This window comes from Ctenopharyngodon idella, chromosome 16 (genome assembly GCF_019924925.1).
Source record: "Ctenopharyngodon idella isolate HZGC_01 chromosome 16, HZGC01, whole genome shotgun sequence".
Taxonomy (NCBI): Eukaryota; Metazoa; Chordata; class Actinopteri; order Cypriniformes; family Xenocyprididae; genus Ctenopharyngodon; species Ctenopharyngodon idella.
This window is the reverse complement of record NC_067235.1, coordinates 20,407,606-20,429,203: the sequence shown is the minus strand read 5'-3', so window position 1 is coordinate 20,429,203 and position 21,598 is coordinate 20,407,606. Positions and strand designations below refer to the sequence as shown.

The following is a 21,598-nucleotide window of genomic DNA, read 5'->3' as shown; positions in this document are numbered from 1 at the left end:
AGACCTTATTGTAAAGTGTAACCAATTTTATATAATGATGAGCAAATAATTAAAGATAATAAAGGTAAATCTAATATAAGATGGGCTGCATTGCATATAATTATAAATGACTAAACATTTCAGTCTTTTGTCCTATGTTTGTGCCAACAACACATCATGCCTGAATCCTTTCAGATAAAGCATTTGATGAAATGAGAGAATGGCTTCAAGGTCTGTGCCATAGCAAACACAAATCTATCACACACAGTTGTGAAACTCTACATGGATAAAGCTGATAAAACACAAAAAAGTTTACATCTCTGAGTTTGAATGAGCGAACTAAAAAAAAAAAAAAAAAAAAATGAATGAATTAGCTTTGGACAAACTGCTTTTAGGAAGTGAGCAGATGATCTGCCACGTCTCAGGCTCAAATATTTTTCGCATGGGAATAAAATTCTTGCGGAAGCCCAGATAATTGACTCAACGCAGCTATCTTTTTCTCCCGGAAACTATAAAACCTGTTTTGAACAGGCCATGAATGCCTCCCACACAGCTCAAATGAGTCCACCTGCTCAGGTCCCTGTGGGAGAACTAGAAAACGAGAATGAAAGTCAAATGAATGGACAGACTGCACCATCTGCTGGTCACAAAACACTGGACACCACCATAAGCAGGTTTAGTAATTCCTGGTGTACCTTTATTGGTTCAGAAATGCAAAATATCTGTGACAAATTTGGAGGGCATTTGATCCATCCAGAACCTCGGCTATTGACCGACTTCACTGAAAGTCCAGTTTCTTCATTTCAAGTCTTGAGGTCATAACTAAAAAAAGTAACTATTAACAAAAAGTGTAAAGAATAATAAAAACGACAATAGAAATCCCTTTGAAAACTAAAGTAAACAAAACATAGGCATTTTCATATTTTCACATGGCAATAAATATGGACCATAGACTTTCTATCTGTACAGAGACAATTTATCTAATCATTTAATCACTTGTATTATAAAAAATATGACTTCAGTGCAATTTCCCTGCAAGGCTCTCCACCGAAACCTTCATCTCTTGTCTATTCAACAGCAACGCTTGTCTCATTTACCCTCATATATAAAGAAAATCTTCCCGCTTCTCCAAATACCAGCTCATTTGAAACAAACAAAACAAAACAAAAATCTATATTCATAAAAATGAATTCACAGCCTTTCATCTTTGACACTTCAAGCAGTAAATCTGGACAGAAAAAGGCACACATCACTAGAATTTGCGCAATACTGGACAAGAGACGAAATATTGGAATTACTCTCAATTTAAGGTTTCATCTTGGTCACTTAGAAATGTATTCATATCATACTTAATGTTTTACAAGTACAATTTTTTTTTTTTTTTACATATACATGTTCAAATAGATATATTAAGATTGCAATGTCAATAAAGATACAGGAGGGACAGACGTAATCGATTTACAGAAATATTTTTTTTTAAAGAAAAAAAAGTGCATCATATTACAATCTTGAATATTGCAGAACAAACATTTACCAAGTTACCAATAGTATTGAAAATTTTGTATATAAAAAATAAGCGCATTACAAAACAAAACAATAGTAGTATTAGCAGTAGAAAGCATTTCACCATTGTGCACAGATGCTTTTAAGTGCTATCTGGATCACCTTCCTGGCTCTGAGGAGCACTGCCAGATCCTGAACATCCTTCTGAAAAAGAGCCACGTCCCCTGAGTGGCGCCACTATAGGCTTTTCTGTCTCACGCAGCTGTCTGGTTTCACGTGAGGAACTCGCTCCTTTCCCCTGCGAGATCCTCTCGGCTCCTTCATCGTTGTGTGCTGCAGCTTTTCTGGATGTTTCGGGACCGAAGGTTTGAGTTTTTTTGGCGGAGCTCAAGTCGCCATATTGCTTTCTGACCTTTGCAGTCAGTTGCTCCCCTATACCTTGCTGTAAAGGGGGGAGTTTGGGTAACGTCGAGCTTGTACTGGGACAAGACAGGTCAGGCCGACTGGCTCCCTCGTCTTGGCTTTTTGTCCTGCTGTCTGCCAGAGTTCTTTGCGGACTGGTTTCCGGAAGCGAGATCCATGGATAATCCCTCTGGCGAGAGAAAAAGGAGAGTCGTCTTTGGGAGAGGTGGGCGAAGGGGTGGAGGATGACTGTCGTTCCAGTTTGGGGCGTGATCGGGGTCTGAGTTGAACCATTTGGATGCCCCCAATGGGAATCATGTGATAGGGCATGCGGGCTTGATCTTGGGAGTGTAAAGGAAGGTGGCTAAACATGCGGTCCACTGTCCGTGGTGTCAAAGGAGTGGGAGGGAAAGGGTCACTTGGAGAGAAGCGTAGGGATGGGGAGAGCAGGATAGGATCCGGGGGCATACGCTCCTGTAGAGTTGGTTGAGTACCAGGTTTGTCCTGTAGGGGGAGACGTGGCATTGCAATCAAACTTGTACAAACGAAATATTCAAATATTTCATATAAACATTTTAAAAACAACTTTTAACATAAAAAGTCCTTGTTGAAAACTGAAAAATCTGAAATAACATTATGAGTACAGTATTGTGAAAGAGTAATACAATGTTGGGAATTCTTTGTTGTAGATATTCATTGTCTGTGCATTCCTTTAGTGGAGTGTTATAGAAAGAACACATTTACAGCACAAGATTTTGACTGGGTTGCACCGGATTCATAGATTATTTTTTTTCTTTAAAAACATTGTTCGTGCATTGTTAATCTTGCAGATTGTGTTATTTTAATAAGATTTTCCTCAACGGTATATATTTTAATATAACAGCTTTAAAGGATTAGTTCACTTTAAAATGAAAATTACCCCAAAATTTACTCACCCTCAAGCCATCCTAGGTGTATATGACTTTCGGAGTTATATTAATAAATATCCTGACGCGTCCAAGCTTTATAATGGCAGTAAACTGCGCCAACGAGTTTGAAACTCAAGAAAGTGCATCCATCCATCATAAACGTACTCCATATGGCTCCAGGGGGTTAATAAAGGCCTTCTAAAGCAAAGCAATGCGTTTGTGTAAGAAAAATATCCATATTTAACAAGTTACAAATTAAAATATCTAGCTTAGGCCATACCACCTTCTTATTCAACTTACGAAGAAACTGTAACGCCTCTCGCAGTTCAAAACGCTTACGTTACGTCCTACGCTATCCATATTCAACTTACGAAAAAAGCTTAACTGACACGACGTCAGGAAGGTGAAGCTAGATATTTTACTTGTTAAAAAAACTTGTTAAATATGGATATTTGTCTTACACAAACACATCGCTTTGTTTCAGAAGGCCTTTGTTAAGCCGTGTGTAGTATGTTTATGATGGAAGCACTTTCTTGAGCTTCAAACTCGTTGGCCAAGTTCACTGGCATTATAAAGCTTGGACGAGTCAGGATATTTATTAATATAACTCCAATTGTGTTCATCAGAAAGAACAAAGTTATATACACCTAGGATGGCTTGAGGGTGAGTAAATCTTGGGGTAATTTTCATTTTAAAGTCAACTAATCCTTTAAAATTGTTTAATTATCATAATTTTAATTTTTTTTGTTGACAAAAAAAAAAACTTCCGTCAACGAACACTGCTCACTGACACTGCCATTCTTAAGCTAAAGACGAACAACATCAACAACAACAACAACAACATGGGCTCATTGGAAAAATGTGCCTCTACCTACATCTTTGCACAACTTCAAAAACATATACAGTTGCAAGAAAAAGTATGTGAACCACTTGCAGAATCTGTGAAAATGTTAATAATTTTAACAAAATAAGGGAGATAATACAAAATCCATGTTATTTTTTATTTAGTACTGTCCTGAGTAAGATATTTCACATAAAAGATGTTTACATATAATCCACAAGACAAACAAATAGCTGAATTTAATAAAATAACCCCATTCATAAGTATGTGAACCATTGATTCTTAATACTGTGTGTGGTTACCTGGATGATCTACGACTGTTTGTTTGTTTGTTTTGTGATGTTTGTTCATGAGTCCCTTGTTTCTCCTGAGCAGTTAAACTGAGCTCTGTTCTTCAGAAAAAAATCTCCAGGTCCTGCAGATTCTTCAGTTTTCCAGCATTTTTTGCATATTTGAACCCTTTACAGCAGCGACTGAATGACTTTGAGATCCGTCTTTTCACACTGAGGACAACTGAGGGACTCAAACACAACTATTAAAAAAGGTTCAAACATTCACTGATGCTCCAGAAAAAAACATGATGCATTAAGATTCAGGGGGTGAAAACATTTGGAATTTGAAGATCAAGGTAAATTGTATTTAATTTATCTTCCGAGAAACATGCAAGTATTTTCTGTTGCTTTCGAAGGGCAGTACTAAATGAAAAAAAATTATATTCAAGCGAAATAAGAAAAATTTGGACCTCTTCATCCTGTTCAAAAGTTTTCACCCCCCGGCTCTTAATGCATCCTTGCATGTTTCCTTCTGGAGCATCACTGAATGTTTGAACCTTTTTTAATAGTTGTGTTTGAGTCCCTCAGTTGTCCTCAGTGTGATAAAATGGATCTGAAAACCATTCAGTCACTGTTGTAAAGGGTTCAAATATGCAAAAGATGGTGGAAAACTGAAGAATCTGCAGGACCTGGAGATTTTTTCTGAAGAACAGAGCTCAGTTTAACTGCTCAGAACAAACAAGAGACTCATGAACAACCATCACACAACAAAAAAAACAGTCGTAGATCATCCAGGCAACCACACACAGTATTAAGAATCAATGGTTCACAAACTTTTGAACTGGGTCATTTTAATAAATTCAGCAATTTTTTTGTCTTATGGATTATATGTAAACATATTTTATGTAAAATATCTTACTCAGGACAGTACTGAATAAAAAATAACATGCATTTTGTATGATCTCTCTTATTTTGTTAAAATTTTGCACATTTTCACAGATTCTGCAAGGGGTTCACAAACTTTTTCTTGCCACTGTACCTATATCATACCTAACTCACTGCATTTCCAGTAGAAATGAACACTAGTGGCAGTAAAACACCATCTTTAATTCCTTTTCACACAATTATTGATTAATAAACACTTTCACACAGTTCCTTGCACTTTTACAAACACTTTTACCATAGTGCATGATTTTTTAAATAAATACATTTTGATGTTTGCATAACATAACTAGCTACATATGTATAGCTTTTCTGATGCAAGAAACTTGCACCCTAGCTCACCTGGTACAGCATTGCACTTGGGATATGGAACGCTCTGGTACGAGTCCCGTGAAACACAAGTCACAACAACAGAGCTCAAATACTAAATGAGCTCAAAGCTGAAATGGCATGGCTGCTTTAGCACATTTAGTAATGTAGGTGGTACATTATTTTCAAACGTGACAGAGCATTAACATTTCATTTCTGAACTGCTGCGATGCGTACAACAACCAACATGCGGCCATATTCACATTCATCTGTTTCTGACAAAATTGCACTCATTGGACATTTCACTTTGAAAGTGCTGCAGAATGTGCAAGAAGCAATGTAATACTATTTTGCAGAAATATCGCCGCAGGCACGTTTATTTTCCAATGAGCCTGGATTAAAAAAATCATGTCCTTGTTTAAATTGTTGTTACCCACCTTTAGACCCTCAGTAGCTGGTGAGCCAGGCTCCCAGTGGAGCCCTGCGGGTGAGCTGTGCGGTCGATGCTGGGGCTTTAGGGGCGTAGGAGAGCAGAGAGCTCTAGCACTCCTGTACCGCGCAGGGGATACAGGCCGCAGAGGTGAGAGGGGCCTCAGAGGGGAGAGGGCTCTGATGGGTGACGGGCCCCTCTCTGGGGAGGGAGAGAGATGACGGCTAGGTGAAGACAGTTCAAGCCTGGGAGACAGGCTTCTAAGAGGAGAGCCCTCACTGCTAGGGGAGAAGGTCCTCGGGGAAACCTCCCAGCCTTTGCGAGAGAACGCCGCCCTCTTGCTGCCTGGAGACGCGGCTCGCATGCCAGGCCAAGGCCTGAGGGGTGAGGAGTATTCTTCTTTTGCTTTAGGGTCAGAGGGCTCAGTCTGTGAGCCTTGGCCACTTTCAGAGAGGTCACCTGTGGATTGACGAGTATCAGTGGAACAGGCTGAAGATGGTTCATCGTGGGAAGAGAACTCCTCTTCCTCATCCTCATCATCTTCTGCTTCAGAATCTTCAACATCAGAGAATTGGTGCCCCTCCTGGTCTTCTGACTCACACACTCGTTCCTCACTGCCCCCTGTTGGACATATAGCAAAGGAGTCAACACAAAAAATAACTAGATACAAACTCACAAATGAACTAAAGGGGAGACCGGGACTAGGAGTCACACTTTTTAATCCAGTGAATATTTTTCAGGGTAGATTCATTTTTTAAATTAATTTTTTAGGCACGTATATCACTGTTTAAAAATTTGCCATTTGTAAGGTTAATATTTTTTAAATGTAAAAAAAAAAACAGTAAATACAGTAATATTGTGAAATATTATTACAATTTTTAAATAATCATTTTCTATTTTAATATATTTTTAAATTGTAATTTAATCCTATGATGGCAAAGCTGAATTTTCAGCAGCCATTATTCCATTCTTAAGTGTCACATGATCCTTCAGAAATCATTCTAATATGATGATTTGATGCTCAAGAAACATTTCCTATTATCAACGTTGAAAAAAGTTGTGCTGCTTAATATTTCTGTGAAAACCATGATACATTTTTTTCAGGGGTCTCTGATCAATAGAAAGTAAAAAACAAACAAAACAAAACAAAAAACAGCATTTGTTTGAAATGGAAATCTTTTGTAACATTGTAAATGTATTTACTGCTACTTTTGATCAATTTAATACATCCTTGCTGAAAAAAAGGAATTAATTATTTAAAAAAAAAAAAAAATCTTTCTGACCCCAAAATTTTGAATGGTATTATAAAACATTTAGAAGGCATGCGGCAACTTTTCCCAACTTGACATGTGACACTGAAAAATTCCCTTGTCCTGAGAACACAATTCAGCCTACTGGTTAAAATATGTCATTATATAGTTAACATTTGTCTGAATGTATAGTAAATGTGTTTTTATTGTGTTCACTTGTTTATCAAACAGCTACAGCAAAAACAGAGAAAATACATTTGTGTAATTTTGACTCAAAGCCCTTGTGACAACTTCCCCATGTGACAACTAGCCCCGGTCTCCTCTCATAATCTGCAGTGCACAATTATATATTATCCCAAAGGAAAGCTATATATAACACGGAAATGCAAGGGGAAAAAACAGTTTTTGAGTTGTGTTTCATTCATCAGCTACATTTAAAATCTAGTGAATGGAGTGTGGCTGAATGAAATGTCCTTGGAGCTCTTGGATGCACTAAGATTGAGAAATGTCAAGAAAGAGACAAAGTAAAAGAGAGAGAGATAGAGAGAAAGAGAACGAGACAGACAGCTAGAAAGGCAATTTTCACTTCTGGCTTTATATAAACACGGCTAACTGAAGGTCAGTCTTGCTTCTCTTTATGGCAAACTATTTTCATTGGTCTCTTTCAACTTTTAAGTCTGAAAGCACACAGCAAGGTTGAAATCACTTTTGCACCAATAAAGCAATGATTAAAAAAAAAAAACATCACTGCAAAATATATAGATCTGGTAAAACAAGTAAAATAAGTCTGTCACCCAAAGGGAAAGCAATCTAAGGGTTTAAAATGTATGCTGCACTATTACACAACAAGCCATCTACATTGTGTAAAGTATCATATGCAAGTACTTCATATGCAAGTGCTGTAACACAATATACCATGTCTGAATGTTTATAATAATTTCTCACTTATGTCACTTAAGGAATCTTTACTGAGAAACATGGAAGATGGTTTAAATGATCAAACTGCAGTTACACATTGTCGATCACACAACCACTGTCCATCAAACCACAACAACTCTTTTTTGCAACCTTACCTGCTTCCTCAGTCTCCAGCTCATCCACAGATGACTCGGACACACCCATCTCCAGGCATTTCTTACCGTGGGCCTTAGATTTCATGTGTTTGGTAAGGTTCCCTTTGAGGAAAAGATATTCTCAATGACACAGAATACAAAAATGACACCATTTTGTGATCAAACAGACCGATATGGGAAAGTAAGAATTTGAAAGAGATACATGCCTACCTTTGGTTTTAAAGGCAAAGTTGCAGTGCTTACAGACGTAGGGACGGACATCTGTATGAGTGCGAATGTGCTTTTTTAGCATGCTGGGCTTCTTGCAGCGAATCCCACATTCCCCACACACGTATTTCCCTCTTCCCCTACCCCGAACATACACATAGTCCTCATTTGACTTATACCTGCTCAGAAAAGAGAGAGAAAGACAGACAGAGAGGTTAATAAAAATAATAGATAAAAGATTTATAAGGTTAACACATTCATGAAGATAAATAATAAAAAGATAGTGTCTTCACTTCACTGGCAGGATCCTCATATGAATTTCCAAAACATGAAATCCCTCATTATAAGAGGTATCGACTGCCACTATTTATTTTTAGCACTTGTTAGTCCACCGATGGTCTCAAATAATCCACGCTTCGGCTCATACTAGTGCTGTTTTTTGCTGGCAAAACAATTCCAATTGAGGTCGGGGTGCTAAAACTGGCCATATATAAAAATCCATAAACTCCATATTAAGCATTTACTGTAGTCCTCTTACATAGTTTACACAATAAACAACGTATTGTACATGAGATTTCAGTTTGTATTAATTTGAAACAAAGGACATTCTTATTTATTCTAAAACAAACCGGAATTAATAAAACATAGCTTTCAAGAGTAAATTTGGCTAGAACCAGAAAGAGAAAGAAAGAGATGATAAGAAAGAAAAAAAATTTACACTGAGGTTAAATATGCTAGCAAACATACAAAAAGTAATTTGGGTTGCAGATTAATAATAATATATAAATACATTTTGTTGCAGTGTTTATCTTGTCGCTAGGCTGCTTTTTATGTTGTATTAGACTATTCTTCTTAGAGGAGATATTAACCTAAACTAAGTTAATACAATAACAACTAAAATCCTCACTCCATATCTATACATTTATATATTTGGTAAAAGCAGCCATGTAATAAGCTGTAAACTGTAAAGCCAGTCAGTCAGTATTGCAAAATAAACCCCGTTTCTGGTGACATAAGACTGTCAAAAAGGTCCTAATAACCAAATATAGTTAATATACTATATTTAAAAAAATGAATTAAAAAAATAACATATAAGTAACATTTAAATTTAATTTATTATAAATGTACACGAATAAAGTATTTAAAAAATAAAATAAATAAATTAGAATTTTAAATATGATCAAATATATATATATTATATACTTATTTTTATTTATAATATTTGACATAAAATAAAATATAAAATATATATAAAAATATATATAAAATAAAACATAAAAAATAATAAGTATATATTTTAACATTGCAGTCGGAGAGAATATATTAATGTATAATTGCATTACTGACTGCTAGAGTATGAATCCTCATCTGCTTTATATAGCAGCTAAGCCTGATAGATGGGACGTATTTGGGTAGACAGCATATGCATTTTGAAAAATGTCTGTTGGCCTTCATGAAAAATGTAAAAATGGATGGGGTGGAGAGAAAACGACTTACTAAACATCGGTTTCTAGGTACAAAAAAAATAATAATCTAGTACACTCCATTTTGTAGGACCCAGCCTTCATTCAGGGCACTGCAAATGCAATCAGAGTGACAACACTAAAGTCTTTTAATATACAAACACACCTGTCGACTATTTTTAGAAAGGTGTCTTTGAAAGGGGGCTGATGACTACAGAAAAACTGGTACCTTTGATTGTCCTTCAGTAGCATTGTGTTCTACTTATGAGGAAGAAAGCAAACAAAAAATACTGTTATGAGAGGTGCAAAGACAAAAGGGTGCTGATGGATGTGAGAAGTTTTGGAGACAAAATGGAGCGTGTGTGTGAGACAGAGTGCAGAGTCTGATGTGATTAGGGGGTGCGTGGGTGTGCTAGGCGGAAGAACCGTATGAGCAAAATAAAGGCAGTGAGAGAGACAAAGGAAGCAGGGATAAAAATGCAGGCTGTGGTGAGTTGTTGCCGCAGTTTAAGCACTCAACCACATTGAGAGCCCCGCATAAGCAGATGAATGCAAGAGACCCAGCTAATGAATCCAAAGCTTTTGATGTTTACAGGTCAGCTTTCCTATCTCTCCTTTTTGTTATCCATTCATCCATCAATCAGCTGTCCTTTCATTTTTATATTAAAAATGATATTAAAATCATGTACTACAATCTAGGGCTCCATGATTGTGACAAAAATCATTGCTGATTATTTCCCTCGATAATACACTCATGACTATTAATGTTTATTAACAGAATTTACATTAACATATTTATATAATGTGGTATTTTGATGATCTCATCCCATTACACATCAAATGAAGATTTCACTGCAAGTTTCACTTTAATGTTGCAATTCAGCACAAGTTTACTGACGGTTCATGAACTCTCACAAAACTCGTCGGTATCATATAAAAAGTGGTAACACTTTACAATAAGGTTCATTAGTTAAACATTAGTTAATGTATTAACTAACATGAACTAACCATGAGCAATACGTTTGTTACTGTATTTACTAATCTTCGTTAACGTTAGTTAATGAAAATAAAGTTGTTCATTGTTAGTTCACAGTGCATTAAATAATGTTAACAAGATTTAAATAATGTATTAGTAAATGTTGAAATTAACATTAATAAAGATTAATAAATGATGTATAAGTCCAGTTCATTATTAGTTCATGTTATCTAATGTAGTTAACTAATGCTAAATAATGAACCTTATTGTAAAGTGTTACCAAAAAAGCATTGCAAAATCTCTCTTATTTACACTATATCTGAAATATTTTGCTTTTTGTGTGTGTGTGTGTGTGTGTGTGTGTTAAGTGGCATTTCTAATGTAAACAACAATTTGTGTTCCTTAAAAAAAAAAAAAAAAAAAAAAAATCTCACGGTGGATCTGTGTGGAGTTAAAATTTCAGTATTTATTCTAGTCATTCAAGGTGAAATGTTGTTTTAGTCTTTAACTGTGCTATGCAGATATAGTTGGCACAACACTAATGAGCAGCAGACTTGAAAAATAAATCTGCAGAGTTACTAAGTTAACAGCACTCTTTCTCTCTACACTCCATCCAAATTCATATCTTTGAGCAAGGTGTGAATTCGGCAGACAACTGAACAAGGCAAGATAAATGAAGTCCCTAATGGTTCATAGTCTCACCTGTACTACCATGTCTTTGTCTCTCACACAGCAAATAACAAACAGAAAAGCTCAAGCTGAGAGGCAACTGTGCTATAATTGGCACTTACAAAAATGCAATTTCATGGCAGGGAAAATCATGAATAAACTGCACTATTAGTACTCTTTAACATGACTGCAACTGTATATCGTCGCTGTAGGGTGGAAACCTCATATCTCCATATTTCATTTCCCCCCCCATTAATCATTACTATAGGTCAACCTTTAGGGTTTTGCAAATATTTAACCATAAAAAGAGGTATTAAAGCTGTCGGTAAAACCTCATAACTCCACCCCATCTCTATCGTGAATGAAGTGCTTCATCAGCTCAACTATTTTCAAATAGTGCACTTTCAATAACAAGCTACTTCTTCCAGTGAGCATGACTGTAGCATGTGTAGCATGACAAAATGCTTCATTGCTATTTTTATGTAATGTTATTGTTAGGACCTCGTAGTATAGCTAACTATCTTAACTGCTGTATCTTAACCTTACTAATACAGTTTCAAAATAACTCATAAGAATTTACTCACCCGCCCTCAAAAATGCAAATACGATTACGAGCTGCCTCACTTTGTGTTGAGGTAGCAGGCACGTCATCAGTACTCTTCTTATCCTTTTCCTCTCTTTCATTTGATGGTTCCTCTTTTACTTTGACGGGTGTGTTGGGTGGAGAGGCACATACCTACACTCCAGACAGACAGGCTAATTTACCAACACTGTAGTACATCTACAGACCACTTATAAAACACATGATAGATATAAAAATGCAGGCACTTTCTAAACTTTCAATATCATTTTTCATGTACAAAAAAATCTCAGTGATGCAATTATATATGTTGAAATGAAAAATTACAGTGATGTTTACCTCTGACACACTGGTCGTCTTGCTGTCAGTAGGAACCAGCTTGTCAGTCGTTGGTGTTGGAGCTGTAGCCATAGTGTATGTCTCAGCACTATGTTTCTGTTTGGAGCGCAGCAGAGACAGTAATATTTTGGTGGACAAGCCAGGTATATTGGGGTTATGCGTGCTAACACTCCATGAGGAATAGACAGAAGCTGAATCTCTGTGTGTCGATGGGGTGGGCTTTGTGTAATTCAGATAGCACCAGCTGACGGATGTAGTTGTATGCAAACTGGGGTATGATGGTTCAGATCTTTCAGGACTTGTTACCCTTGGAGCATACCGGTGTCCTGCCTCTTTCCTTCCCTCCACCTTTATGTTTTCAGTTTTGTGTTGGGTTAAGTCCTGCTTGCTTAACTTTTCAGTTTCTGTTACTTCTCTTGGATCTTTGTCCCTCCCTGCTGTCTCCACGGTTAGCCTCTGCTTATTTTTTCCCTGACTCATCTCCTGAGATTTCTCGTCACATTTGTTATCATCATCTGCCTTGTCATCCTCGTCTTTCTCCTCCTCCTCTTTCACCCGTTTTTGGTGCCGCTGTGCCTCTAAACTGAGTTCTAGACTACCTGCAGGTGACAGCATTCGCTTACTTCCTCCAGCACCGAGCTGCCCACAGCTGTCATCTGATGAAGTTCCTGCTCCATGCTCGAGAGGCAGCGGCAAGGGAATGTAGCTCTTGGGGATAGGTGAGGGCAGTCTAAGGTAAGATCTCTGAAGCTTGTCTTCCTCCAGCTTACCCATGATTACCATAGCTGTGCAGCAGATTGGATGTTGCGTTGTGGCTAAAATTTGTGAGATGGTTGTATACATGGCACTAGCATAGGTGGGAATGTGAGTCTGTAAGCGCACAGGCACTACAAGAGACACCACTGGCACAAGCTGTTGAAGGCAAGGAGCAATCACGGGATGGGCATTATGGCGAATGACTAGCTGCTGTTGTGAATGACCGGGACTATGCAAGGAGGAAGGTGATGACCTAGACTCCCTGAAAAGAGGCCCTGAGGGGACCTGAATAGTCAGACCACCTGGCATGGGAAAGCAAACATCCTGAGCAACATCACTTGATTGAAGTGGGAATAAATTGGAGAGTGGCTGAAGGGGTAGTCCCAGGCGTTCTACATACTCTATGGGTCTTGGATGTAGCAGAGGTGGCTCACTGTGAAGGAAAGCTTGCTGAAACATCTGGGGGGAAACAACCGCAGAAACTGCTGTAGTGACTGGGAGAAATCTAGTGAGGTGACTTGGGGAACAAAAATCAGGGTTTGCTTGTTGTAGGGGGAAAACAGCTGGTGGGAGGGCAAGAGGGTGCAAGGTCTTCGCTATATGCTCTGAGCTAAGTCTAGAGGTCCTGCCTCCCATTCTATGCTCTGTGATTGTGAATGGAGGATGAATTGGGTAGGAGTGGCAAATAGCTGAGACACCAGGTTTAGTAGATGGCTCCTCCTGGTCAGGCTCACCAAGGGTTCCATGCTTCACCAAGAGGCATTTCCTCCTCTCCTTCCAAGTAGAAGAAATGCGCTCTAGAGAAAGGGAGCCATAGTCAAATGACTTACTTCTTGTTTCTTCTACATGTGCAGGGTGTTGAGGACTTGCAGATGCTTGTTCAGATGTTGAACGGCGCATCTCTCTCTGAGAATGATGGTGCTGGTGGAGACTTGATGGAACCGTCAGCATGTGAGACCCTTGGGAGCTCCAGGTACCACACTGCATCTCAGAGTCTGGCCTTCCCGATTCCTCAAAGGATGCAGATCGACTGGAAGCATGGGAAACATTGCTCTCTTGGCTTGGGCTATGTGGCAGGGATACTGACTCAAAGCTAGATTCTCCGGATGATTGTGTTGCCTCAGCCAAACGGAGGCGCTTCTTCTTTGGCGGTAGCTTCTCTGCAGGGAGCTGAGACAGACTTTGGCTACGCTGAGGCCACTGGAATTCCTCCACCTTCTCTGACTCTTTTAAGATGTACGTGTTCACTGGATGAGAGACCATCTCGGTATCTGGCTCCTCTGTAACCAGAATTTCTGGCACTTGAATGTTGGGTTGACGGATTAACCGGGATGTGAAGGCTGGTTTTGGATCCTGTGATGGCTCATGTTCTGGCTCTGCTTCCTGATTTGCCATTGAGATGCTTTCCTGTTTTTCAAAGGATCTGGTATGCTGGATAACAGAAATTTCTTTCCAGTGACCCCTACGTTCTAGCTCACTCTGTGAAAGGCCACAAGGTGTGCCCTGATTATCAATACTGCCTAGCATCAATGGAGACTGGGTACTGAAAGACACAGTTGTTGGACCTGGACTGGGAGGGTCTTCCTCAAGACTTTCCTCTTTTTTTTTCCTCTTGCGCACAGCCATGGCCATGGCTTTGAACTTGTAGCTCATAATCTGTGGCTGATTCTCAATAAAAGAACTGCCTTCCTCAGGCGGGTCGTGTGGAGATTTACTCATACATGCTAATCTGTGTTCTGCGTAAGAGTCCTGCTTCTTCAAGCGAGCACCACACATTTCACACTGATAAAGGTGGAATTCCTTATCTTGCTTTTTTCCTGATTCAGTTTCTTTCAAACAAGAAGAAGGATCTGCATCTTCTATAATGAGGTCCACTCCAACTGGCACCTCAATAGCAGGTTGGCGTCGTAACATTCGTTGATGTGGCCCAATCCTCATTTCAGCTGCTATGGCCTGCTGATCATCAAAAGAATGACTGAGACGAAAGCTTTGTGAAGGTGTATCTGAAGTATTACCAGAAGATGGCACTGATTGACTCCTATAGAGAAGAGCACTGGAGCTCTGCCCAGCCAAAGTTTCTGTTTGAGCCAAGTATGAGCCAGGTAATTCACCTGCAAAACTACCAGGAATAAGTTGTACAGCAGAGCCACAAGAGCCTGGGGCATCCGCTTTTGGTTCAAAAACACAGGGTTCTTTGGGTGAGGAGAACTTAACTGACTCAATGCTACTTCTTCTAGAGAGCGAGGAACGTCTTGGTTTGACACTATCAATTTCACTTGTATCCACCACAGCTTCATTTATAGTGATTAGCTTGGTTATATGCTCAATGACTTGTGTCTTAGGAACAGTGAAAGGGATTGATTTTTCTTGTTGACCTGAAGATGAAGATAAATGCAGTTGTTGATGTGGAATTCTTTGTTGTTGTCCTAGTCGTCCATACTTTCCTAGAATTATCTCAGCATATGTTTTAGCGCTTGCATTTGGTGGGCTCACTTGGGAGAGCTCAGCACTCCCAGAACTGGAAAAATAGCCAGATTCTGTGCTCCCCTTACTGCCAGGACCCAGTGAGGATCGGGTTTCATCTGAAGAGGTTCTGGGAGCTCGCTTCCTCTCGCTTAGTCTCATTGCTAACCTTTGCTTGACCGCCTGTGAATCCTCAGTTTGGGGACCCTCCTCTATGAATGACAATTCCACTTTGCAACTTTTTTTCAGAGTTGGCCTACCCTGTGAGGTAGATGGTTGGTGTTCCCCTGTCTCATCCTCAGAACCTGTACTCTCTCCTTCCGTACCCTCATCTTGATCATCTCCCAATGCTCCACCTTCTGGCCCAATAAAACTGGTCTCTTCACGACTCGAGGCCATGCCTGCTTTTATTCGATGAGCATGGGATTTGCGGTGTTTATACAGGTTGCTTTTGGTCTTGAAGGAGAAGCCACATGGGACACATGGATAGGGTCTCTCTCCTGTGTGGGATCGGATATGTTTTTGGAGGACACTAGGCTTTGCACAAGGACGGCCGCAGTATGTGCACACATATTTCCCTGGTTTTTGGGGTTTCCGTTCTCGTCTACATGGGGTACCTTCCTGTACTTCCACACTAGGCAGAGACTGAGTTTGATGAATATTATGAATTTGGGGAGATGGTTCTCCCAGGGCAGAACAGCTGCCTCTTGAAGGACCAGGAACTTCTGAAAGCTGCCAAGATGACCCACTTGCCTGTGACTGTTGCTGCTGCTTCTGCCTTTGGAGCATTTCAAAGCGTTTTGGCTGCCTGTGTTGAAGGCGGCCATGTGATCCATGGACAGATTGCGAGGTAGCTTGTTGCTGTAAATGAGGCAGCTGTGCTGCTAACAAAGACTCTGATGATGGCTGCTGTTGCCCACCAGACCGCTCCCCATCGGTTGACTGCTTTTCCTCTGCCTCCATAGGATATGGGGAGGAGGCCTCAAGGATGCTATGGGAATGCTACTTTGAGCACCAATCTGATAAACATCATTGCATCAATACTCTTCCGATAGGAAAAAGTCTTTACACTCGCTTTAGGGGGCTAATTGTATTATGCCATAATTAATGTAAGAAACCGGATAATGTCTTAACTGACAAAGGCATAATTAAACAGTGTCAGTATGCAGCCGCCATATATGTGAGTGCTGGTTGTTTGCCAAATGTCTCCTCTCCTGTTCACAAACAGCCTTGGTGAAATTCATCATTATGTGTCTTTTGGGCTGATGCCTGGCAATGGGGCTTGACAAAAAATGTCTCAAGATGCTTTTGAGGCACTTTCTCTGCTGACACGTGAATAATTATTCAAGACCTATTTGTCTCCCATCTTCAGGCTGTCACATGTTAGAACTTCATTGGCCCTGCAGAGACACAGAAACATAAAATGATGGTGAGTCGTTATAATAAACAGTGTTGGATAAGCTATACAAAAATGCTAAGCTAAGCTACCAACTACAGCTTAGCTACTTTTGAATGATTCATTTAAAAGAATCAACTAAAAAGAGAGACTGATTTGCAAAACATACTGTATATCCATATTCCTGATTCTAAACTACCAGGAATACCAGAGACATACTTTTTTACAACATTCAAATGGACATTGAAACATGCTACTTAACTGATGATAAAAGCTTTGGAAGTAAAAATCTACATGATTTTATAATAATAATAATAATAATAATAATAATAATAATAAGTAACACTACCACCCTTATCATCTTGCTGCCACAAAATCCTTCATAATTCTACTGAAATGTTAAAAACACAAAATGCAAACAACAGAAAATGAAAAACACTAAATTCTGAGCTTTGAGATTGATAGTTTGGACAAAGCAAAGCCCTAGCTGTAAAGTGATCCATGCTGATGTAGAGCCAGTGGTTTCAGAATGATCTCATAAGCATACACAAGGAAATTGCTTAATTTCATTGACCTATAGTATTTCTCTTTTAAACTTCCAAACTGTTCCTTGCACACACAATATGAGACTGGATATGTAACCTTAGCACCTTAGCTTCGTAAAAAGAGGTTGTAACAAGTTGTTATCCTTTCAGCAAAAACAAAAACAAGAATGAAAAAAAAAAAAAAAATAGCTTAGAAGCTGATTTTGTTTATGTACATACATCATACAAGTAACTATGACAAGACATCAGGAGTGCTAGAGACCATCTATTTAGTGTAATTCATAATGGAACACTGTGCTTAAAACTGGTCTAATTATACTTGAGCATGGACAAAACACTTTCTATTAACATTTTCTATTAACAACACTTTCTATAAACTATTTCTATTAACAATCTATTAACATGGTGTCTTGAAATACACTCATAAATAAGAGCATTGATGTTTACCCACCAGAGGGAGTTCAATCAGCAAATGAGACTATATTTTAGGCAACATTTTGAGATGCACAACAAATCCATAAACAGTAGTTTGTATAGTTTATTTTTGAACATTTTGTGATTTCTTAGCACTCTAAGAAGAAAAGATTTGTCAGAAAATAAAGTCTTTATTTTTGTGAATAATTCAGCGTTTCAGTTTCTGATTAAACTGGCAAATATATTTTACATAATTAGTATTTGAGTTCTTTTCCAGATAAAATATCTTAAAGTTTATCCCATCATTTTTAAAATTTAGTGAGGTTTATGCTAAAAAACCTGTTTGACAATGAGGTTAAAAAAATAAATAAATAAATATTGAATAAAGTTTTTTATATTATATTATTTATATTTTACTTCCAGTAAATTTATCACATTTAAATATAAGGATTTTTAAATATTTATACTGGAAAACATTTTGAGTGAGGTGCCTTACGTATTTTACATATATTCACAAAAACTACAGCATCTTAGGTTCCATTTTTTGGTGTTCACTGTGGGAAAGGCAGTGAGGAGAAAAACAAAAAACAAAACTGCTTTCCTCTTGAAATAACTTGACAGATTCTTGACTGAGTTTGCCTTCTCAAACAGCTGCTGCTGGCTGAGTGATGCGCAACAATTTAATGAGCTTTCTCAGAGCAGAGGTAGGCTTTGGTTACATAGTGTTTTTATCAACAGCAAGCAATTATTGAAGATACAACAACACTAAGACCTTCATCATTATTCATGACATAGGTATATATTTGACTTCAAAAGGACTGAACCACAAATTTATAATGAACGTATCTGATTTGCACAGGTTTATTACTGTGATTGGGGTGTGCAGTGCATTATAGAATTAAACTGCTTGATTACTGGAATCTTCATCTGGATTGATACAAACAGATGTAAACTAGAAGGGCACAGAGAGAGACAAATGTAGACAGGAGACATTGTTGTTATCACTCCATAATGGATGTCCATACATCAAAGATCAGTGCGAGACAGCCTAATGACCTCTGACACTGTATTGATGTGGCTCTTAAACAAGGCGATTAAGAGGGTTTCGGATGGGGAGAGCGCTATGTGAATTATTCATGGCTGTCTATGAACAATGCACTGGACTGGGAGACCCAGCATTACAGCATTTTCAAGCAGACAAGGAAATACTGAAAGGAAGTTCACACATGCTCCAACACACACACACACACACACACACACACACACACAAACACACACAGAGAGAGAGAGAGAGAGAGAGAGAGAGAGAGAGAGAGAGAGAGAGAGAGAGAGAGAGAGAGAGAGAGAGAGAGAGAGAGAGAGAGAGAGAGAGAGGATCTTGAATCATTCAGATCTCATTTCAGTGATAAACACACAGCAGCAGACAAAAATGATCAGATTTTTCATATTTTCATAATTTGTATAACTGGAAAAATTTATTAATTTAGTTTACTAATGAGTCATTTAAATTCAATTCAAGTTTTTTCTATAGCACATTTCACAATACATATTGTTCCCAGTTTTAGGGAAAATGGTTGTTTCAATGTTACAATTATTCTGTTATCTGCTAGAGATGAGAGTGTCAAAGTAATGTCCATATGGCAGTAAAAAAAACAGCTATGATATGTTATGTGCTTAGTTAACATTATGTAATGAATGATCAATCTCACCTGCAATCTAAAATTGCGCACATATACCGTGCACAATGGCAATGATCTGCATTAGAAAAGTGACCTGAAATCAACAAGAAATTGGCGATTTCTGGCTTCATTCCATTACTATCAAGAAATAAGTATTGTAATAATTGAATATTTGCTTGATTAGGTCTAATCTCACTTGAATTGTAATGATGATGGTCCCATTGAGATACAATATCTCTTCTACCAGGGAGTCCTGGTCAAGATACGCAGCAGAGGACAAATTTACGAAGAAATACATATCACCACACAATGAACAAACATAAAACACAATTTTCTAACAACAATACAAATCCTAGTTAGATATTGAAACAAGTACACTGTTCTATATAAAAAGACTTTAAAATATTTTTAAACATAGCAAGAGATTCCATATGTATGTACCTAGTTTTTTTTAGCATTCAACACTAATATTAATTTACCAAGAGTATTCTGAAATGAATTAAAAGCATTCTGTAAAGAGTCCATTGCCACTTTTAAAGATGGAGCCATAGTGTAGATGATAGTATCATCTGCATAAAATTGTACAGTTACTGGCTCAACTCCTTTACCAAGTTCATTTATATAGATAGAAAATAAAATTGGCCCCAAAATTGATCCTTGAGGAACACCTGTCTTCACTATTAAGGGAGCAGAAACATAATTATCTATGGACACACACTGAGTCCTTCCAATCAAATAATTAGAGAACCACTTCAACACTATATCACTAAAACCTTAAGAAAGACATAAAAAAGAAGTGGAAGTAAAGGGTTTGGACTGTGCTTAGCAGAAAAAATAAATTAATTAATTAATAAACAAATGATGTTGGAACTTGAATATTGGAAATCCAAAGAAAAAGACACTCATTTTGCATTACTTTTTATAACAGGTTCATCAACAACAGAGAGACAGAGAAAAAACAAATCCAGACAGAGGTCAAGTGAAGAATGAACAAGGAGAATGTGACAAAAGATGATGCAAGATACCATCTCCTTATTCTCTCACTCTCTCTCTCAAACATATGGAGGACGAGGGAGTATCGAACAGCTGGGACGTCCTCAAGCTGCGACTGTTCACACGACACTTCACAACACCACTTACTTCCTGTTATGTAATTTACATTAATGTAAAAGTTAATATAAAAATAAAGTAAAATAAAATAACATTCACTTTTGCTATTACTTTAAGCAATGAGATTTATTATTTTCACTAATCTAAGATAAAACACCAGTAAACAACCACCTACACTCTTAAAAATAAAGGTTTCAAAAGGGTTTTTTAAAAATGTCACAAAAAAAAAAAAAAAAACACGAAAGAACCTTTTTTTCACTATAAAGAACTTTTTTTTTTTGGATTGGAAAGGTTCCATGGATGTTAAAGGTTCTAAAGGTTTTGTCTAATGCATGAGAACCAATGAGGTTCATTCTTGTGTGTTACGCAGCACATTTGAGCTTCTGCACGAACCAATGAGGTTTATTCTTGCGCGCCAAGCAAACTTATGGTTGAGCTTCTGTTTATGTTCGCTGACGAATGTTTATATGTGAATAAAAGCCTAAATTCAATCTGTTCATCATATAAAGTGATTGAATCTCTTCAGAAAATTTGGACTAAACTGCTCGATTCATTAGTTTTACGACCTCTTTATGAAACTTTTTAAAGTGACAAAGTTGTAGTTGCATGGACTGTCAATGGAGGGACAGAAATTTCTCAGATTTCATTAAAATATCTTAATTTGTGTTTCAAAAAAAGTCTTATAGGTTTGGAATGACATGAGGGTGAGTAAATGATGACAATTTTTTTCATTTTTGGGTGAACTAACGCTTTAAAGTGTAGTTAGTATTAATCTTGCACAAATGTTTAAACACAGAAAACAGACTGCTCTAAAATGGTAACTTAGTTTTGGTTTCACTTTTGAGATTTGCTGGCATAGTAATCTGATCTGGATCATGTATCATGGATGAACTAGTAAGAGAATGTAAAATTAGTGTGCTTGAGTATAGGAAATAACAAAACCGCCGAGCCATTTCTTAGAATAGCCCACAGAAGCTTATAGACAGGAGTGGAAAAACACATTTTAAAGCTCTCCTATCTTTTGGTTTTTTTCTCTGCCTCCCACTGTCCTAATGACAACTCGCCAGATTTGATAACAGAAATGTCACCTTG

At 37.9% G+C, this 21,598-nt stretch overlaps 1 protein-coding gene across 1 annotated transcript in view; it reads right to left on the bottom strand.

The window, feature by feature from the left end:
* Positions 1 to 654: 654 nt before the first annotated feature.
* Positions 655 to 21,598, bottom strand: part of LOC127496640 (transcription factor HIVEP3) — a 75,785-nt gene continuing 54,841 nt past the window's right edge. Inside the window, 7 exon segments of the mRNA XM_051864277.1 lie at positions 655 to 2,076; positions 2,079 to 2,388; positions 5,594 to 6,207; positions 7,910 to 8,011; positions 8,120 to 8,295; positions 11,809 to 11,960; positions 12,144 to 16,762. Coding sequence (XP_051720237.1) covers positions 1,625 to 2,076; positions 2,079 to 2,388; positions 5,594 to 6,207; positions 7,910 to 8,011; positions 8,120 to 8,295; positions 11,809 to 11,960; positions 12,144 to 16,325 — 5,988 coding nt within the window. The 5' untranslated portion in view covers positions 16,326 to 16,762 and the 3' untranslated portion in view covers positions 655 to 1,624.